This window comes from Pleurodeles waltl, chromosome 9, assembly GCF_031143425.1.
Source record: "Pleurodeles waltl isolate 20211129_DDA chromosome 9, aPleWal1.hap1.20221129, whole genome shotgun sequence".
Classification (NCBI taxonomy): Eukaryota; Metazoa; Chordata; class Amphibia; order Caudata; family Salamandridae; genus Pleurodeles; species Pleurodeles waltl.
Window position 1 is genome coordinate 93,787,396 of NC_090448.1, and position 14,732 is coordinate 93,802,127.

General features: G+C 44.4%; 1 protein-coding gene across 5 annotated transcripts in view; it reads right to left on the minus strand.

Moving 5' to 3' along the window:
* ITPR1 (inositol 1,4,5-trisphosphate receptor type 1) overlaps positions 1-14,732 on the minus strand; it is a 1,104,774-nt gene that overhangs the window by 189,764 nt on the left and 900,278 nt on the right. For all 5 annotated transcript variants that reach the window (XM_069206352.1, XM_069206351.1, XM_069206348.1 and 2 more), the window contains one exon: positions 11,116-11,291. In XM_069206352.1, the coding sequence (XP_069062453.1) occupies positions 11,116-11,291 (176 nt within the window). The remainder of the gene's footprint in view (positions 1-11,115; positions 11,292-14,732) is intronic.

Genomic DNA, 14,732 nt, shown 5'->3' on the forward strand with positions numbered 1-14,732 from the left:
CTTTTTCGAGGAAACCATCCTATGCATTTACTCTAGTGCATTTGAGGTGGATTAAAATCGCTAGCATTTAGGAATTGCCATTAATGGAGGGTATGTGAGTTCAGGTAAATGGTCAGCAGGATTAGTGGACATGTTAGAGCAGACTGCAGACTGGGTATTGCTAGGTTGCAGGGGGTGAATTTCAAAGGAGGACAGGTTGTGATGTTTGGTATGAGGTGTGGTCAATTTGTAAACCTACAATAATAGAAAATAGAGCAAACATACAAACGGCTTAAAGTAGGCTTTAGTGAAAGGAGGCATGCAGAAGATGGAAAGTGTCAAAGAAAACAAAGGAGAAAGGAATCTGAAGGTCTAAGTTCAAATCAAAATTTTCTTGCAGGGCTTAGGCATACAGAGTAGACTTTAGAGGTAAAATGCACGCTGAGGAAGCACAAATGTTAAAAGGAATATCTTTATTTGCATGTGAGAGAGAGAGTGCTATCTTAGGCACTTTTGACTGGTCACTGAATCAAGCAAACTGCCTGTTGCTAGTCTACTGCTCAATTACTGCATCAGCACGGACAGCTGATCAGCTCTGGGAGCGTAAAGTAATAGCTGATCACATAAGGACATATCAAGAGCTTTAGGTTGCACTAGAAAGACAGTAACCTCATGATCTAACCAACATGGGAGAACATATAGGGTAAATAATCCAAACAATGGAAGGGAAGGAGGTTGTGGAAATGCTGGAGCCATGTCTTCTGATGTTTACCGTTAACAGATGCTGTGCCTAAGTACCAAAGCAAAGCATGTGGATGTCCCTTGTTTAGCATAGCCGGGGGATGGGGATAGCTTTCCAGACAGTGGACGTGCATTACTGTAGCTGGGAGGAGGAGACCTAGACGCTGAGGTGAGTGGGGAGAAACCAGGCTGATTTTAGAAAATTCAAAGACATCGTTTAACAAGTAGTTGTATATTATACACCCTGCGTACCGCCTTTTGGTGGATAGCAGAAGGAATAGATTTGATTGCAGAGTGGGGTTCAAGGTCAGGAAAATCTTAGGTTAGATCTGTCCTGCGTTTCCTATTTGTAGCTACAGGAAGGATGGCAGAGCCGGTGGCTGAGATCTCACACTTCTTTGCCCCCATGTTGGGGGTGCTCCAGCTTGTAACCAGCCCCAGTTCTTCCTGCTGTGAGGAACATCGCTTTGGTCAAGGGCAGCCTGAGAGACAGTAGGAGCCTCTGCCTAGCACAGAGCTCATGGAAGGTAAGCAACAATGCATGCAGAGGACAAGGTAAGCAACAATGCATGCAGAGGACAAGGCAAGAGGTTTGGCGTGCAGGATTTAATTTCTACTTCTAGGAGTCAACTAATTTGCACGGTCCTGCGCAGGTAAATGTGCTACCTGTGTACAGTAAGTGGAGAGAAAGACTGTTACCAACCTTTCTGTATACAACTCCCTCATGCTGCTCCTGATCAGAAGCTAGCGCACTGCCTAATCTGATTGCGTGGTTCCTTGTCCGGGACTGAGCTGAACATCGGCGCCAATAACGTAGGGCTGCCTGCACTGCGTACTTTTGTAAACTCTGCTTCAGAAATCACCATTTCATAGGGAATAGGAGTTTGAATGCTTTTAAATACAAAACCCCTGGAATCCTAGACTAGAGAAAATGCATGACACTTAGGACATGACCTGACAGGAAAAGGTGTCTGCAGCCCCTAGACTTTCAGGATCAGATGTTTGCTGCTGTTAGCCTGAAGGCAGCCCCACAAAGTAACACAAACATTAATTTCTAAGCATTACATCTAAGATCTTAAAGTGTCAGCTTGGCGCACCATTTTGCCCTTGTCAGGGCATTGCAAATAGTACCCCGAGTTTGGTGATGGTAACATTGCTTGTTACAATGAAACACATTCCATTTTCAGTACGCGCTGCCTGTACTGTCATCAGCATGGAAGCTGCACCAGAAACCCTATGAAACATCTGTAACCCATTCCCTTTAGCACCCTTGTCCCAGATGAGATGCATGATGGTTCTGTTATATTCGGGCGGTTGTCATTTACTTATTTCGCAGTGAATGAAGCCTACAAAAAAAACCTTTGTGAGCTACACTTACCTGGCATGAGGGGCTTGAGCTCTCTGGACATCCTATCCTGACTTGTGTTCGGGGAGAGTACAGCCACGGCTGCACTACAACGTTTGTATGTGGAAAAGCAACCCTGAAGAGCTGCACAAATTAAATCATTTTAGGAATGGCACCAGCCACACACGTGTTTCAACGTGGCATGTGTTCCTACATGTCAGCCAGTAAACATCTAAGAACTGCTACGAGCATCTGCTTGTTTTTAAATTAATATATAGCGTAGGAGTAGCTTTACAAAGCAATTAGCTCAAGAAAACCATAACTGTTACATCTTCTCTGTCAAACTTAAAGCAGTCTGCATATCAATAAAGCACACTTCTGGAGCAACTTACACGCTGCTCTCCCAACAGCAACCGTGTGATTTTATGTTCCAAAGAAGGGAACAGTCCAACAGTATTAAGAAACCAGAAGATACATGGTGATTGTAAAATTTAATGTTGCAAACTCTAACCTCAAGTTATACGCCTCAGTTTTAAACCCTATTGGAGATGGGGAAAATAATAGATCAATTAGCAAAAAAAAGGTTCAGATTGGAAGTTACTGAAGTTTCCGCAGAGTAATGGCAGTGGTTTCCTGGTAGGGAACCACAAAGCCCGGCCTGCAAGTTGGGGCTGTAGGGTGAGCGAGAAAGGAAGCCTGCAAGTTGGGGCTGTAGGGTGAGCGAGAAAGGAAGTTGCTGTTGTGAGGCAAGGCCAACAGCAACAATCATGACCTGCGAGGTATGATGCTCCATCAAAACCTACCATATGCTGTAGGTGACACTAAATGTATCTCAGATGTGGTTGATGTCTGGGCTGCGTGAATAGTCACTCATTTTCCTGACACTGTCACCTTTTGTCCCTTTGTTACAAGTGTGTTCCTGCTGTAGGAGCACGCTGTAAAAACTGCTCATGTGACAGGCACACTGTGTGACCTTATGTCCATCTCTGATACACATTTTATGTTCCTGCTGTGGGAGCACAGTACGAAGAAAAGCACACATTAAAAAGTCATGAGACAGAAGTACTGTGGGATTGTGTCTCCCCCTCTCCTCTGTACCAGTGTGTTCAGTGTGAGGCGAGCATCCTAAGGCATACCCATGAGGCAGATGCAGCCCGACCTTGTCTCCACCTGTAAAACTTTCCAGCGAACAAGACTCAAATATTGCATTCAAGAAATTGAAGGGCAACAAATTGAAAAAGCAAATACCATTAAACAAGTGGGAAGTAAAATGTGAGATATAAAACAAACTGAAAACTCACTCCCCGCCCCCTCTAAGTTCCTACTCATCTTCCTTCTGGATAGGATATTGTTTACTGAATGTTGAATAAAAAGGCACGACAATTTATTAAGTTATGCAAGCGATTAAGTTAAATGTCATGGCTGTATCCCTAGTATGATGCCTGATTTAATTTTGGTGTATGATTACTATTTAGCTTTCCTGTCTGTACTAGAATGGCGGCATTTCAATCAATAAGGGTTACAAACAAAACGGACTGTGGCACTGACATGGATTACTTTCAGGGACTTAAAAGGCTTCTAAAGCTATTAAGTGCATATAAATACCAATGCACTTCACAACAGCAGGGGAGCAGGAGACACTGTAAGCGGCCACCTGCTTCCAGAGTCGCACACTACCTTTCCAGGGTCCCCGTCAAAGAATGTGTGGCACAGGAGTGCTGGGGCCCTTGTTGACCGCACCAAGAGAACGCTTTCTTTGTGCTATTTGTAGGAAAGTACCCTCTTTTTGGCATGGTTACCCACACTTTTTGCCTGCCATCAGAATGTTTAGACTGTTTTCAATGGGACCCTGCTACCCAGGAACCCAGTGATTGTGCTTTCTCTAAATTTGGTTACTTTGGCACCCTTTACACACCACAATTGGCATACTGGTGTACCCCTGTAAGTCCCTAGTATATGGTACTTAGGTAACCAGGGCATTGATACACCAGGGCTCCCCCATGGGCTGCAGCATATATTATGCCACCCATGGGTGTCTGCAAGCCTGCCATTACAGCCTGTGTGGAAAGGTGCATGCACACTTTCACTGCTGGTCACTGCACCAGGTCACTGTCACCTCTATGGTAGGCCCTCCTAGCCCAGAGGGAAGGGTGCAGGTTCCTGTGTGAGGGCACCCCTGCTTGAGCAGAGGTGCCCCTACGAACTCCAGTTCCAATGCACTGAACTTCGTAAGTGCGGGGAAGCCATTTTACCCACCATCTGTGGTCCAGTTACATAATGGTAACTCCAAACCCAGGCATGTTTGGTGTCAAACATGTAGGAATCATACATTTCTGAAATCATACCCCAATACTAATGCCAGTATGACTATGCACTCTGGGGGCTCCTTAGGGAACCAGTATTGCTCCTACCAGTCTTTCAGCATTAACGGGGCAGCCCACGCTGCTGCCCCCCCTCAGACAGGGTTCTGCCCTCCTGCTGCTTAACCAGCTCAAGCAGGGGAAAGCCAAACAATGGGATTTCCTGTGGGAGAGGGAATGCAACACCCTCCCCCTTGGAAATAGGTGTTACATGGCTGGGAAGGGGTAGCCTCCCCACGCCACCGGTTTGCTTTTGAGGACACATTTGGCGCACTCCTTGCATAATCTGGTTTGCACCAGTCCAGGGACCCCAGTCCCTGCACTAGTGCTAAAGTACACAATGCAAAGGGGTGTGACCACTCCCCTGTCCATCACCACACCAGGGGTGATGCCCAGAGCTCATCCAGGTGGTCACTTGATTCTGCCATCCTGGAAACAAGAGGTGAAGAGCCCCCTGGGAGCATCTGGTTGGTCAGGACAGGTGACGGACATCAGTCACCCACTCTGATAGGTGATCTCTCTGCAGAGTGACCAACCCCCCTGGTAGGGCTAATTAGGGACTCCCACTTGCAGGTAGGTCCCCAGATTCAGTATGCAAGATTCCACCAGGACTCCTGCAACAACTTCTGCTCCTGGCCACCGGAACCACTGCTGGACTCTTCAGGAACCAAACAAGCCTGCAACTCCCGAGACTACCTCGTGTTGCAACATTGTTTCTCCTGCTCCTTCCAGCAACTGCAACATTTCCATGGCTGTGCATTCTCCGGGGGTCGGGCAAGATTTCAGCTGCACCAAAGAAGCAAGTAGGAATATCTCTTGGAGTGAAGGAGTCACTCCCCTGCATCCACAGGCACCAAAGGCAATGAAGACAGCTGCTGGGATCTTCTGCCTTTTGGTGCCAGGCAAAATGGGTGGTCCCCTTGGTCCTCTCGTTCTGCTGTCCAGCTTAGGAGATGGTGAGCCCTTCACTCTCCTTGCAGGACACTACCCCTGTGCACTGTGACTCTTGCAGCAACCAAGGCTTGTTTACTCCTTCTCCGAGGGATCTTCAGGCTCCAAGTAGCCCCGGCCCCTAGCACTTCATCATAGCAAGGAAAGTCTCACCTCTGCTGCTCCAGCGACATGACACTATTCTCTCCGTGTGCTGATTGGGCCTCACTGCAACTTACAGTGCCTGCGACTGCTTCCACTGGCTCTCCTGACTGCTGAGGGTCAGCATCGACCCCCCTCCCAGGGTTGAGTCCCCTGGACCTTGCTGGTCCTCTTCTTTTTCTCCATCTTGCATTTGCCAAGGCTTGTTGGTGGTCCTCCTGACCACTGACCATCTGTGACCCGGCGACCGACGTGGGACATCATCTGCATGGCTCCAAGGACTTCTCTGTAGCTTCTGGGCTCCACAGCTGATGATCTTCCCCCATCGCCAGGGAACTTCTTCCACAGAAGGGTGGGCAGTGGCTCCTGCCCCTCCTGGACACTCCTGTGTCGAAAGGACTCTGTCCCCTTCTTTTTCAGGTATTCATCTTCCAGAATTCTCTGTTGGGTTCCACCTCTGACTACTCCACATCCTTGGGTTTGGGACTTCACTTTGCATTCCACGAGTTTAGTATTTGGTTTGGCCTCCCTGTAGGGCCCTAATTATTTTTTTTTCACCAATGTTTGCTAATGCTTGTTACTCCTATATGCTAATTCCTAATAATTACTGTGTATATATAGATTGTAATTACCTCCAGTTGGTGGATTGCCCATAAGTAATCTAGTTCAGTGTTACTATAATAAAGTACATTTATTTTTGCAACATTGTGTGGTTCCTTTCAGGTGTGATAAGTTGTGGTGTGACTGCCGTGCTTTACACTCCTCCTAGATAAGTCTTGGCTGCTCACCACAGCTACCACTAGAGAGCCATGGCTTCCTAGACACTGTCTTAATCCACTAATAGGGGTTGCCTGGTCCTGGTATAAGGTGCAAACACCATAGGTGTCCACAACACACCAGGCCAGCTTCCTGCACTATTACATTAACAAGTTTAGCAGGTTTTTCTCTTGCTGTGCACTCCAGTAGCGGCCCTGTGCACTGGAAAAAAGAGTAGACAGCGTTTAGATGCACACCATGCCGGGAACATAGCCTCTGGTACCTAGGGCATGGATACTAAAGAGGGTCCACTACGGGCTGCAGCATGTATTATGCCACCCTAAGGGGCCCACACCCAAATTGCATGCACATAGCTATCACAGGAGTGAAACGGCGCAAAACATTTTGAAAACACAATATTGCACACACACTCCTGTGTGCAATGCCTACTAACACTGCATGGGTTATACGTAAAAGCACCCCTACAGCAGGCCTTAGAGCCCAAGGCAGGGTACATTATAGCACATGTGAGGGAACAACTGCATGAGCAGATGTACCCCTACAATGCCTAGTTCCATTGCTATGAATTGCAAGTGTTCAGGAAGCCATATTGAGACCACGTACTGGGTACTGGTCATTACGAGTTACCCAGCTACATGACAACTTTACTAAAGATATCAGTGTTTGGTATCAAATACCTCGTCTTGATAAACTCATACTGATGCCAGTATCAGACTTATCTTGAGATGCATCCAGAGGGCACCTTACAGGTGCCCTCTGAAACCAAACTAGCCATGAAGTGTGCTGGCTGGTTGGCACAGTCCAGCCTGTCACCGCAGATGGGTGTCTGAGCGCCTACTTGGAAGAGCCCATGCTCCCAGGTGCCAGAAACAACACCTGCTCCTGAAGAAGGTGTTATCACCTTTTCCAGCAGGATGGCTAGCAATTTATAATATCTGAACCAGAGGCTTCAAAACCTCTGCCGCCCTTTGACAGGTAACTGTGGTTTTCCCCCAGACCTGGGGATATGCCACCCCTGCCTTGAGGTTCATTTGGCACCAGGGCAGGTGGGAAATTAGATATTCCAGAGGTGTGTCAACTCCTAAGGTGGTTTACCCGTAGTGCACATCCAAGGAAGTGTTTCACCATCTTGTTTTTGGTGAAACTACGGAGTCGACCGACACCACCTACCGACGCACAAGGGTATTGCTCAAAGAAAAAATCTCCAGATCCAGCCTGACGCCTGGGGGAAAATTCTAAGGTAAGGAATCTGCAACTAGAAGTCTCTATCAGATGAGGAATTTTACTGATTGATTGTAAGACCTCTGACTTTCCCCTTGTCCCCATGTTTCGATGTGTGGCTTAGGCTTCTACTTAACTTTTGTAAGAAGACTCTTGATCGAGCTTCTGAAATGCTGACACCATATTTACCTTCCTTTTTATTTTTCCATTCATTTTTGGCATATTTCAGTTCTTCACCTTTTGTCCTTATGTCTTTGTGGTTAGATTTTTACTTTTTAAAATATTTTAGACTTCCAGGAGATTTCCTCTAATTGCCTATAGTTCCAACTTAGATGATTTTAGCATGCACTAATGTGTAAGAGGTTTGACTGTTTTCCTAGCACCAAATCCTACTTTTGATATTTTGTACTGCTGTGACAGAATTGTTGGATTGTCTTATGCTAATTCGTCTAAATTTCTTCAGAAGATTTGGTTAACCAGTTGCTATTCTGTATCTTCACAGTATGTTCTTGAGATTTGTTTACATTAAACAGTGTGTTAATTTGTAATAAAACCCTTTAACTTTATTTCCTAATTGAGTTTTCATTGTGTGGCTAATTTGGTTATACTGTAAATTAATGTTGACAGTTACCAAACTTCCTATTTAATCCTCTCGCAGGTCAAAAGATTGTTGACCCCATGAAAAGAGCATATAAATGCTCCATCAAATCCAAGTGAATCCTACGGATTAGAACGTAGTGCAGCCACCCCCTGGCGCACCCCAGCATCTCTTCTCCACTGGCAGGGTGAATGTAAATGCACAACTGGATCACACTTGCAGACCATGAGGAACTTCAATCCAACAGCAGCAGATTCCTGGGAAAGGCAGGGGTCAGCGAGTTTCCAGGATCTCAAGAACAAACCTAACCATCCTAAACCTGCACCAATGGAAGAAATCAGCAGGAAGTGGGATAATCAGAGGGATTCCGACCAGAGGGCATCACCACCATCGCTGATACACATCGCCCATACTATATTCTGTTTGGTGCACCTGCACTGCTCCCCCAAATCAATCTGAGGATTCAAGTTGCGTACCACTGCCCTAAAAAACACTAGCATGATCTGATGGAAGTCAAGTCAGGTCAATGTACTGTTAAGCATCACCCCATGCACAAGAAAGGACAGCTCCTCTGTGAAGCACCTTGAAAGATACTGTAGTGAATCCTAGTTTGTTTTAATGGGATAACAGGAGTTAGCTTAGCCGTAGGCTTGTAAACTCGTGACCCCGTCACCTAGTGACTTTTAACCTACTTAGCTTGCTCTGTCTTAGTTAATTTAATTATTTATTTCCTTTAAGATGGCGGCCTTGTTTATAGTTAGGCCACTTGTTATGAGTTTTATTATCAGTGTCACTGTGCCAAGGCGTCAAGATCAAGCACTTAAGACAAACAAATAGTAGGTGTTCACACTTAGGGATTTTCCCTCTCTATACTTTCGAGGGATTGTTGATATTAATTGCCGTCCCAAGCATGCCTGTTATCTATTGTTTTGAATTACACCTACGTCAGGGGACCTTGTAGATCTGAATAAATACATCACACTTTAGACAGATAATCAGAGGGATTCCGACCAGAGGGCATCACCACCATCGCTGATACCGATGCTGCAGTCGTCTTGACGCTGAACCAGTCTTCGTGTCCCTACGGAGTCTGAGATAGAGACCTCATTCCAAGGTAATGAGGGTTGGGGGCTCCTCTCATGGACACGGCTTCGGCAGATTAGGTTTAGTAAACCCAGCTCTCCTTTAGGTAGGAGGTTAGGCCTATTCTCATTAGGGTATTAGGGCATATTCCATCTCATACATATATATATATTTCTTTCATATATTACAAAAATGGTGGGGGTCTTTATAACCATGACTTCTTCACAATACTGTTGCTTGGTATATTCATTATCCTAATCATTGCAGTTCATGCAACTTATCGCAAATTGCAGTTATGTTAAATAAAAAACTATTATAACTTTACTGCATCTGTGTCATTGCCTTTGTTTGTATGAGACATAATATATCTGTGAGAAAAGGGTAATTTCTAAAGACTTAGTCACCTACAAACGAAAGTACTGTCATCCTGAGACCAGTAGTCTTGCTCAGAGCAAGAGTCCAAACTACGACAATACATGGGAACAGCCAAATAACCCTTGACTAACATACCATAGTATAACCAATATATGCCTGGGCTCTTGTTAGAGCAAGAAAAGAGTAGCTAGCTTCCTAGGTGCTACCAGCATGGAGGCATCCAAAAGTCCGAATAAGCAACAAATGTTGCACACCTGCAGAGGATAAATTGTCACTTATCCATAGCACAAGCAAACACCTTTGCATCTGCACTGAGGGAGATTTATCCCAGGTTTGTGTATGCGTGGGAGAACTTGACAATACCAGGATGTTTTTCAATTGCACAAAACCGCTGTCTGCCGATGTGGCAATGAGCTGACTATGCCATTGTGGAACCACAAAACTAGGAGTTTTTGCAGGAGGCATCTTCCCACAGCATGTTTTGCAGGGGGGGGCCTCGGGGGACATACAAGACTGTCGGAGAATACATAGGGAGTAAAAACTGTCAGAGAACAGCAATTCTACACATCACAACAAAGCAACATTATGTCTAACAGTTAATTGTTTCGTTAGGATCTGGCGGCCTGGTCATGCTCAGTATCTATTTTGAACCCTTCCATTGCCCTAGAACAGTGGTTCTTAACTGTTTCACTGCTAAAGACGCCAACTTTGTGATTATTCGAACCTGGGGACTTCCACTGAATCATTACTGGAATTCAGGGACCACCCCCTCCACCCACCCCTCAATGAGTCATTACTGGAACTGGGGACCCAAGCCTAAACACTGCTGACGATTTAAACTGCAAAACAATACACAAAATACAGAAACAAGCAATCATGAAACATACATAAAAGATTTTATTTAATTTGCAAAGAAATATGAATAAAAAATACACAATTTATTTCTATTAGGAAGGTTGGAGCTTTTCTAAATTCAACTGAAGCCACACATCGTCCATACTATATTCTGTTTGGTGTACCTGCACTGCTCCCACAAATCAATCTGAGGATTCAAGTTGCGTACCACTGCCCTAAAAAAACACTATCATGATCTGATGGAACAGTCAAGTCAGGTCAATGTACTGTTAAGCATCCCCCTATGCACAAACCTGCCATCAACCCCTTCGACCATTTTATTACATGTTGTGCACTTTCTTTTCTCTCATATACATCGTGAGCCTGGAGATACAGATTTAGTGAAGAAACTAAACTATTTCAATCTGCCCTGCTAGTGACTACCAGTCAAGCACTGCAACAGTTTGGCCCAAAAAAAACTACAATGTCTAATTGTGCAGTAAATTTTGATACAAAATAAACCTCCACAAATCATGTTGCAGAAGGAGCGCCAAGCCTGCATGATACGGTACAGGGACTTTAGATTCAAAGTCACAACTTCCACTTGGTCAGTGAACTGGGGGAGGGGTGGCAGGGATGAACTAGGTGTAGCTGAAAACCTTTTAAAGTAACTGACCCATGAAATAACTGAAAAGTTGCTTCATACTTACATTAAAAGCACCCAGAAGGAACAGAGTTGGCTGCAGACCCACAGAGAAGATTAGCCTTAAAATGGTGGAGGCTATCAAAGCCCGGATTCCATGGGGCTTCGGAAGGACCAAGACTATAGTCAGCGATATTAACATGGCAGTCCAGAGCAAGCCTGACAAGTGTGGATCCAATGTTCCTAGAAGGCAACAAGATAATGAGTCAGTATCTTAAACTGGTCATTGGAGTACTTTCAAGGAATGTGGCAGGAATTAAGTCATCAGCATAGGGTGTGCACACTGCAGCCATGACTCAGTCAGGACTTTGAAACTACCAGCCATAGGTTTGATGAAAAGGAACACAAACAGGTCATTATCTCAGCAGCTAAGGAGAGGAAATCCAATCTTCATATTTTAAAGAGCAGATGCCAAGTATGGGCTCATGTTGGACCTGGAGTTGGGCTATGTAGGTGCAAGAGCATGTCTTGAATCTGCAGACTAAAACCTGTATATTATCTGTGCATTCCATGTGTCTTCATTTTACATTTCATGTAGCCTCTATATACCAATGTACTATAGCTTGCCAATTATGTTAAGCAGTTACGTTACATTAGAGTTCGATCAAATCGCTGCTCAAATATTTTTATTTCTAGACATAGCAAAGCTGTTTTACAAATTGTTATTCTAGTAATTTTGTATATTAGGTTGTTTTAAAAAAACACCTGAATCAAAATCGTTTAATTGTAGATACGCAATTGCATTTTGACGATGCGAGGATCCTAAGGCCCACGATAAGTAATTATTTTTAGACAAAATGTGAAATAAATTGTCAGCTGATTTGATACACCACTAAAGTTTTTGCCTATTAGTGGTTGTTGCATCTGCTTGAATAGCTGAAATGTGGGTCTCTGGAGTGACAGTTCAGGTGCTCAAATACATAAGCAGTGATAAAGTAACCCCTTCATACTCTTGGGAAGCAGACAAGGGGACAGTTAAGGGGATAAGAAGAGTTGAATTAAGGCTATCTGGGGGTTATCAGTGGAAAGAGATCTAGGAAAGGAGGGTACAATTTCACATTTTCAAAGGGGTGGAAAGATCACATAATACGGTCATCAGGGAGTAGTGTGAGGAGAAGGTGTGAGCCTTGGTCTACATTCCCTGGAAGCAATTTTGAGTGCTGAACTACTGGAACTCTAATGCACGGAGTAGAACCAGTCAACAGTATGGGGGCAATATGGTACTAAGTGAACCCCAAGCTAGATTATTCCATGATCAACCATATCAAAACTGCTGTTGAGATCTAGAATGATGGCGTATAAATGACTAATGGACCAAGTATCAAGACATAGATGAGCCTTTTCTACATGGTGCATTGTGCACAAGTCCAACTGCTTGGTATTAAAGGTTATAGGTGATAAGGTACTAAGCCAGTCATGAAATTTTGTACACACAGTCAAGATCTGCACAAATTAAGTCAAAGACCATTTTACTATAAGGCCCTTTTCTAGGGCCTAAAATGTTTGCTACATGAATACACAACGTACAAACAGACTGATGATATACCTCTTGGCATGTAATGCATATTAAAATGATCACACACACTTATGCTAGAAATACAGCACAAGGCAAGTGAACGGAATATAATGCTTCAACAGTTTAACAGAAGGCGACAGGGGTACGCAGTGCTAAGTTCAAAATAATGTGCTTTCTAGAAAAGAGAAAACATTTTAAAGGGTCGGTAGCAACTGGATAGGAGAGCGGGCATGCTATCAGAGAGGGAAAAGAAGGGCGTGGCCTGCTGGAGAAAGATGGCAGGTTTGGCCAGAAGCATGGCTTTTAACTCAGTGGGCTATGAGAGGAGCAGGTTGGTGTATAATAAGGAAAGTGGAAGATGTCCTGATTGTTTGACATTGAATGAAAAGGATGCAAAGCGCTTGGCAGCGAAAGGGGCTACATGAAGGATAAACTATGACCTCAAAGAAAACTGCAGAATCCTGGATAGCTCTTTAGAACTAGTGTGGAGTGGAATTCAAAGATAAAAACTGTGGGATTTGTTGAGGTTGAGACAATATAGCACAGAGAAAGTTTATGAAGCAAACAAGCATGGGAGCATGTGTAAAGATGCAAAGGTGACTTTGAATGTATATTCTTTGGCCTGTACAGTGGGGTGATCCAGAGAAAAAATAAATAAATAAAAGCTCAGGTGGCAAAATCGAAGGCTGCCATTAACATAAAAAATCTTATTAAACCAAAAAGGAGGGCTTCTGTGTATTGTAAGGCCAGGTGCTTTGTTGCTGAATGATCACTAAATGATGAAAGATGTTGGCAAGTTTCCCCAGTGAACTAAGATTCACCGCACAAAGTCCCTTTATGCTTTTAAATTAACATTGGAAAGTTTGGTCTTTGAAAAACATTAAGGATCTGAGTGACTTGGGAAGGGGCAGGCCTACAGATACTGGAAGGGGAGGCTGGTTATAGGTGGGTAACATTTGTTTGAATAATGGGTGGAAAACATGATTGGGTAGACAACAGTCACAGACCAATGGAAGTGGGCGAATCAGGAAAAAAAAAAGGGAGGTTGGGCTGTTGAAGGGAGGTCCTGTAGTGAGTTGTGGCGGAGACTAGGTGCTACATAGAGATTGAGTAAGCTAACAGTAGTTGTTGACATGGTTATCAAGATAGCAAAGAGGTGATTTAGCGATCCAACATACATCCACGTCAGGGATGGAGCCATGATAGACCAAAAGGAGATGGTGTCTTGCCCTATGTCATGTCTTAAAATTTACGAGCAGGTCAGGCAGTCAGAAGCATGATGCTTAGGCTGGTGATAATTGAAGGCCAATCATTAAAAGTCTAAACGCTGTAGGGTTGAAGTCTGGGATGGGTGGTTAGGATGATTCGGTAGAGGGTGAGAAAAAAGCCAGCTCTCATTTTGGTGCAGACAAGAAGGGGTAAATAGCATGCTAAGAGTTACAGCACCTTGCTGGTGGGATAATCCAAGCAGTAGTAGCAAGTTAAATTCTGGGAAAGCAAGTAAATTATGTGGTGGTTATTTTCTCCTCGCCCGCTGACCCAATGACGACACTGGACAGAACAGTAGTACGGAGTGATACTAGTCAAGTGACTGGATACAGAGCACTGTGAATTGTCAGCCCTTCTGGTGTGATGCAAGCTGTATAACTATATACCCTGCTACTAATTTGGTTGTGATAAGTTCTGCATAGCCTGAGACTGTCTGTAGTGATCTGTACAGATTTCCAGCTGTGGTGAGCAAGGTTGCGCTTGATTGTAGCAATATGAACTGTGTGTCCTGTGACTTAATGGTAGTGCTGTAATTGACCTATCCTTTTGCTGGATTCACTACTTCAAATAAACTGTTCAAAGGTAATCAAAACCATTTAGCAGACCAGTGAACCACCAGAGTCTTGGCTTGAAGTCGGCACTCTATACCACCGCTGAAGTAGCAATGTGCAACACTGGTTACATATCATGGCTTAATGGCAGTGATGGTATTGGTGACTGGTGCATGACGACATTACTGAACCAGCCAACACCCTGCACTACCATCTAAGGTCAGCAGCAGACCAAAACCAAACGCTCACAGCAACACAAGGAGTCAGTGAGGCCAGCAGCATTTGCAA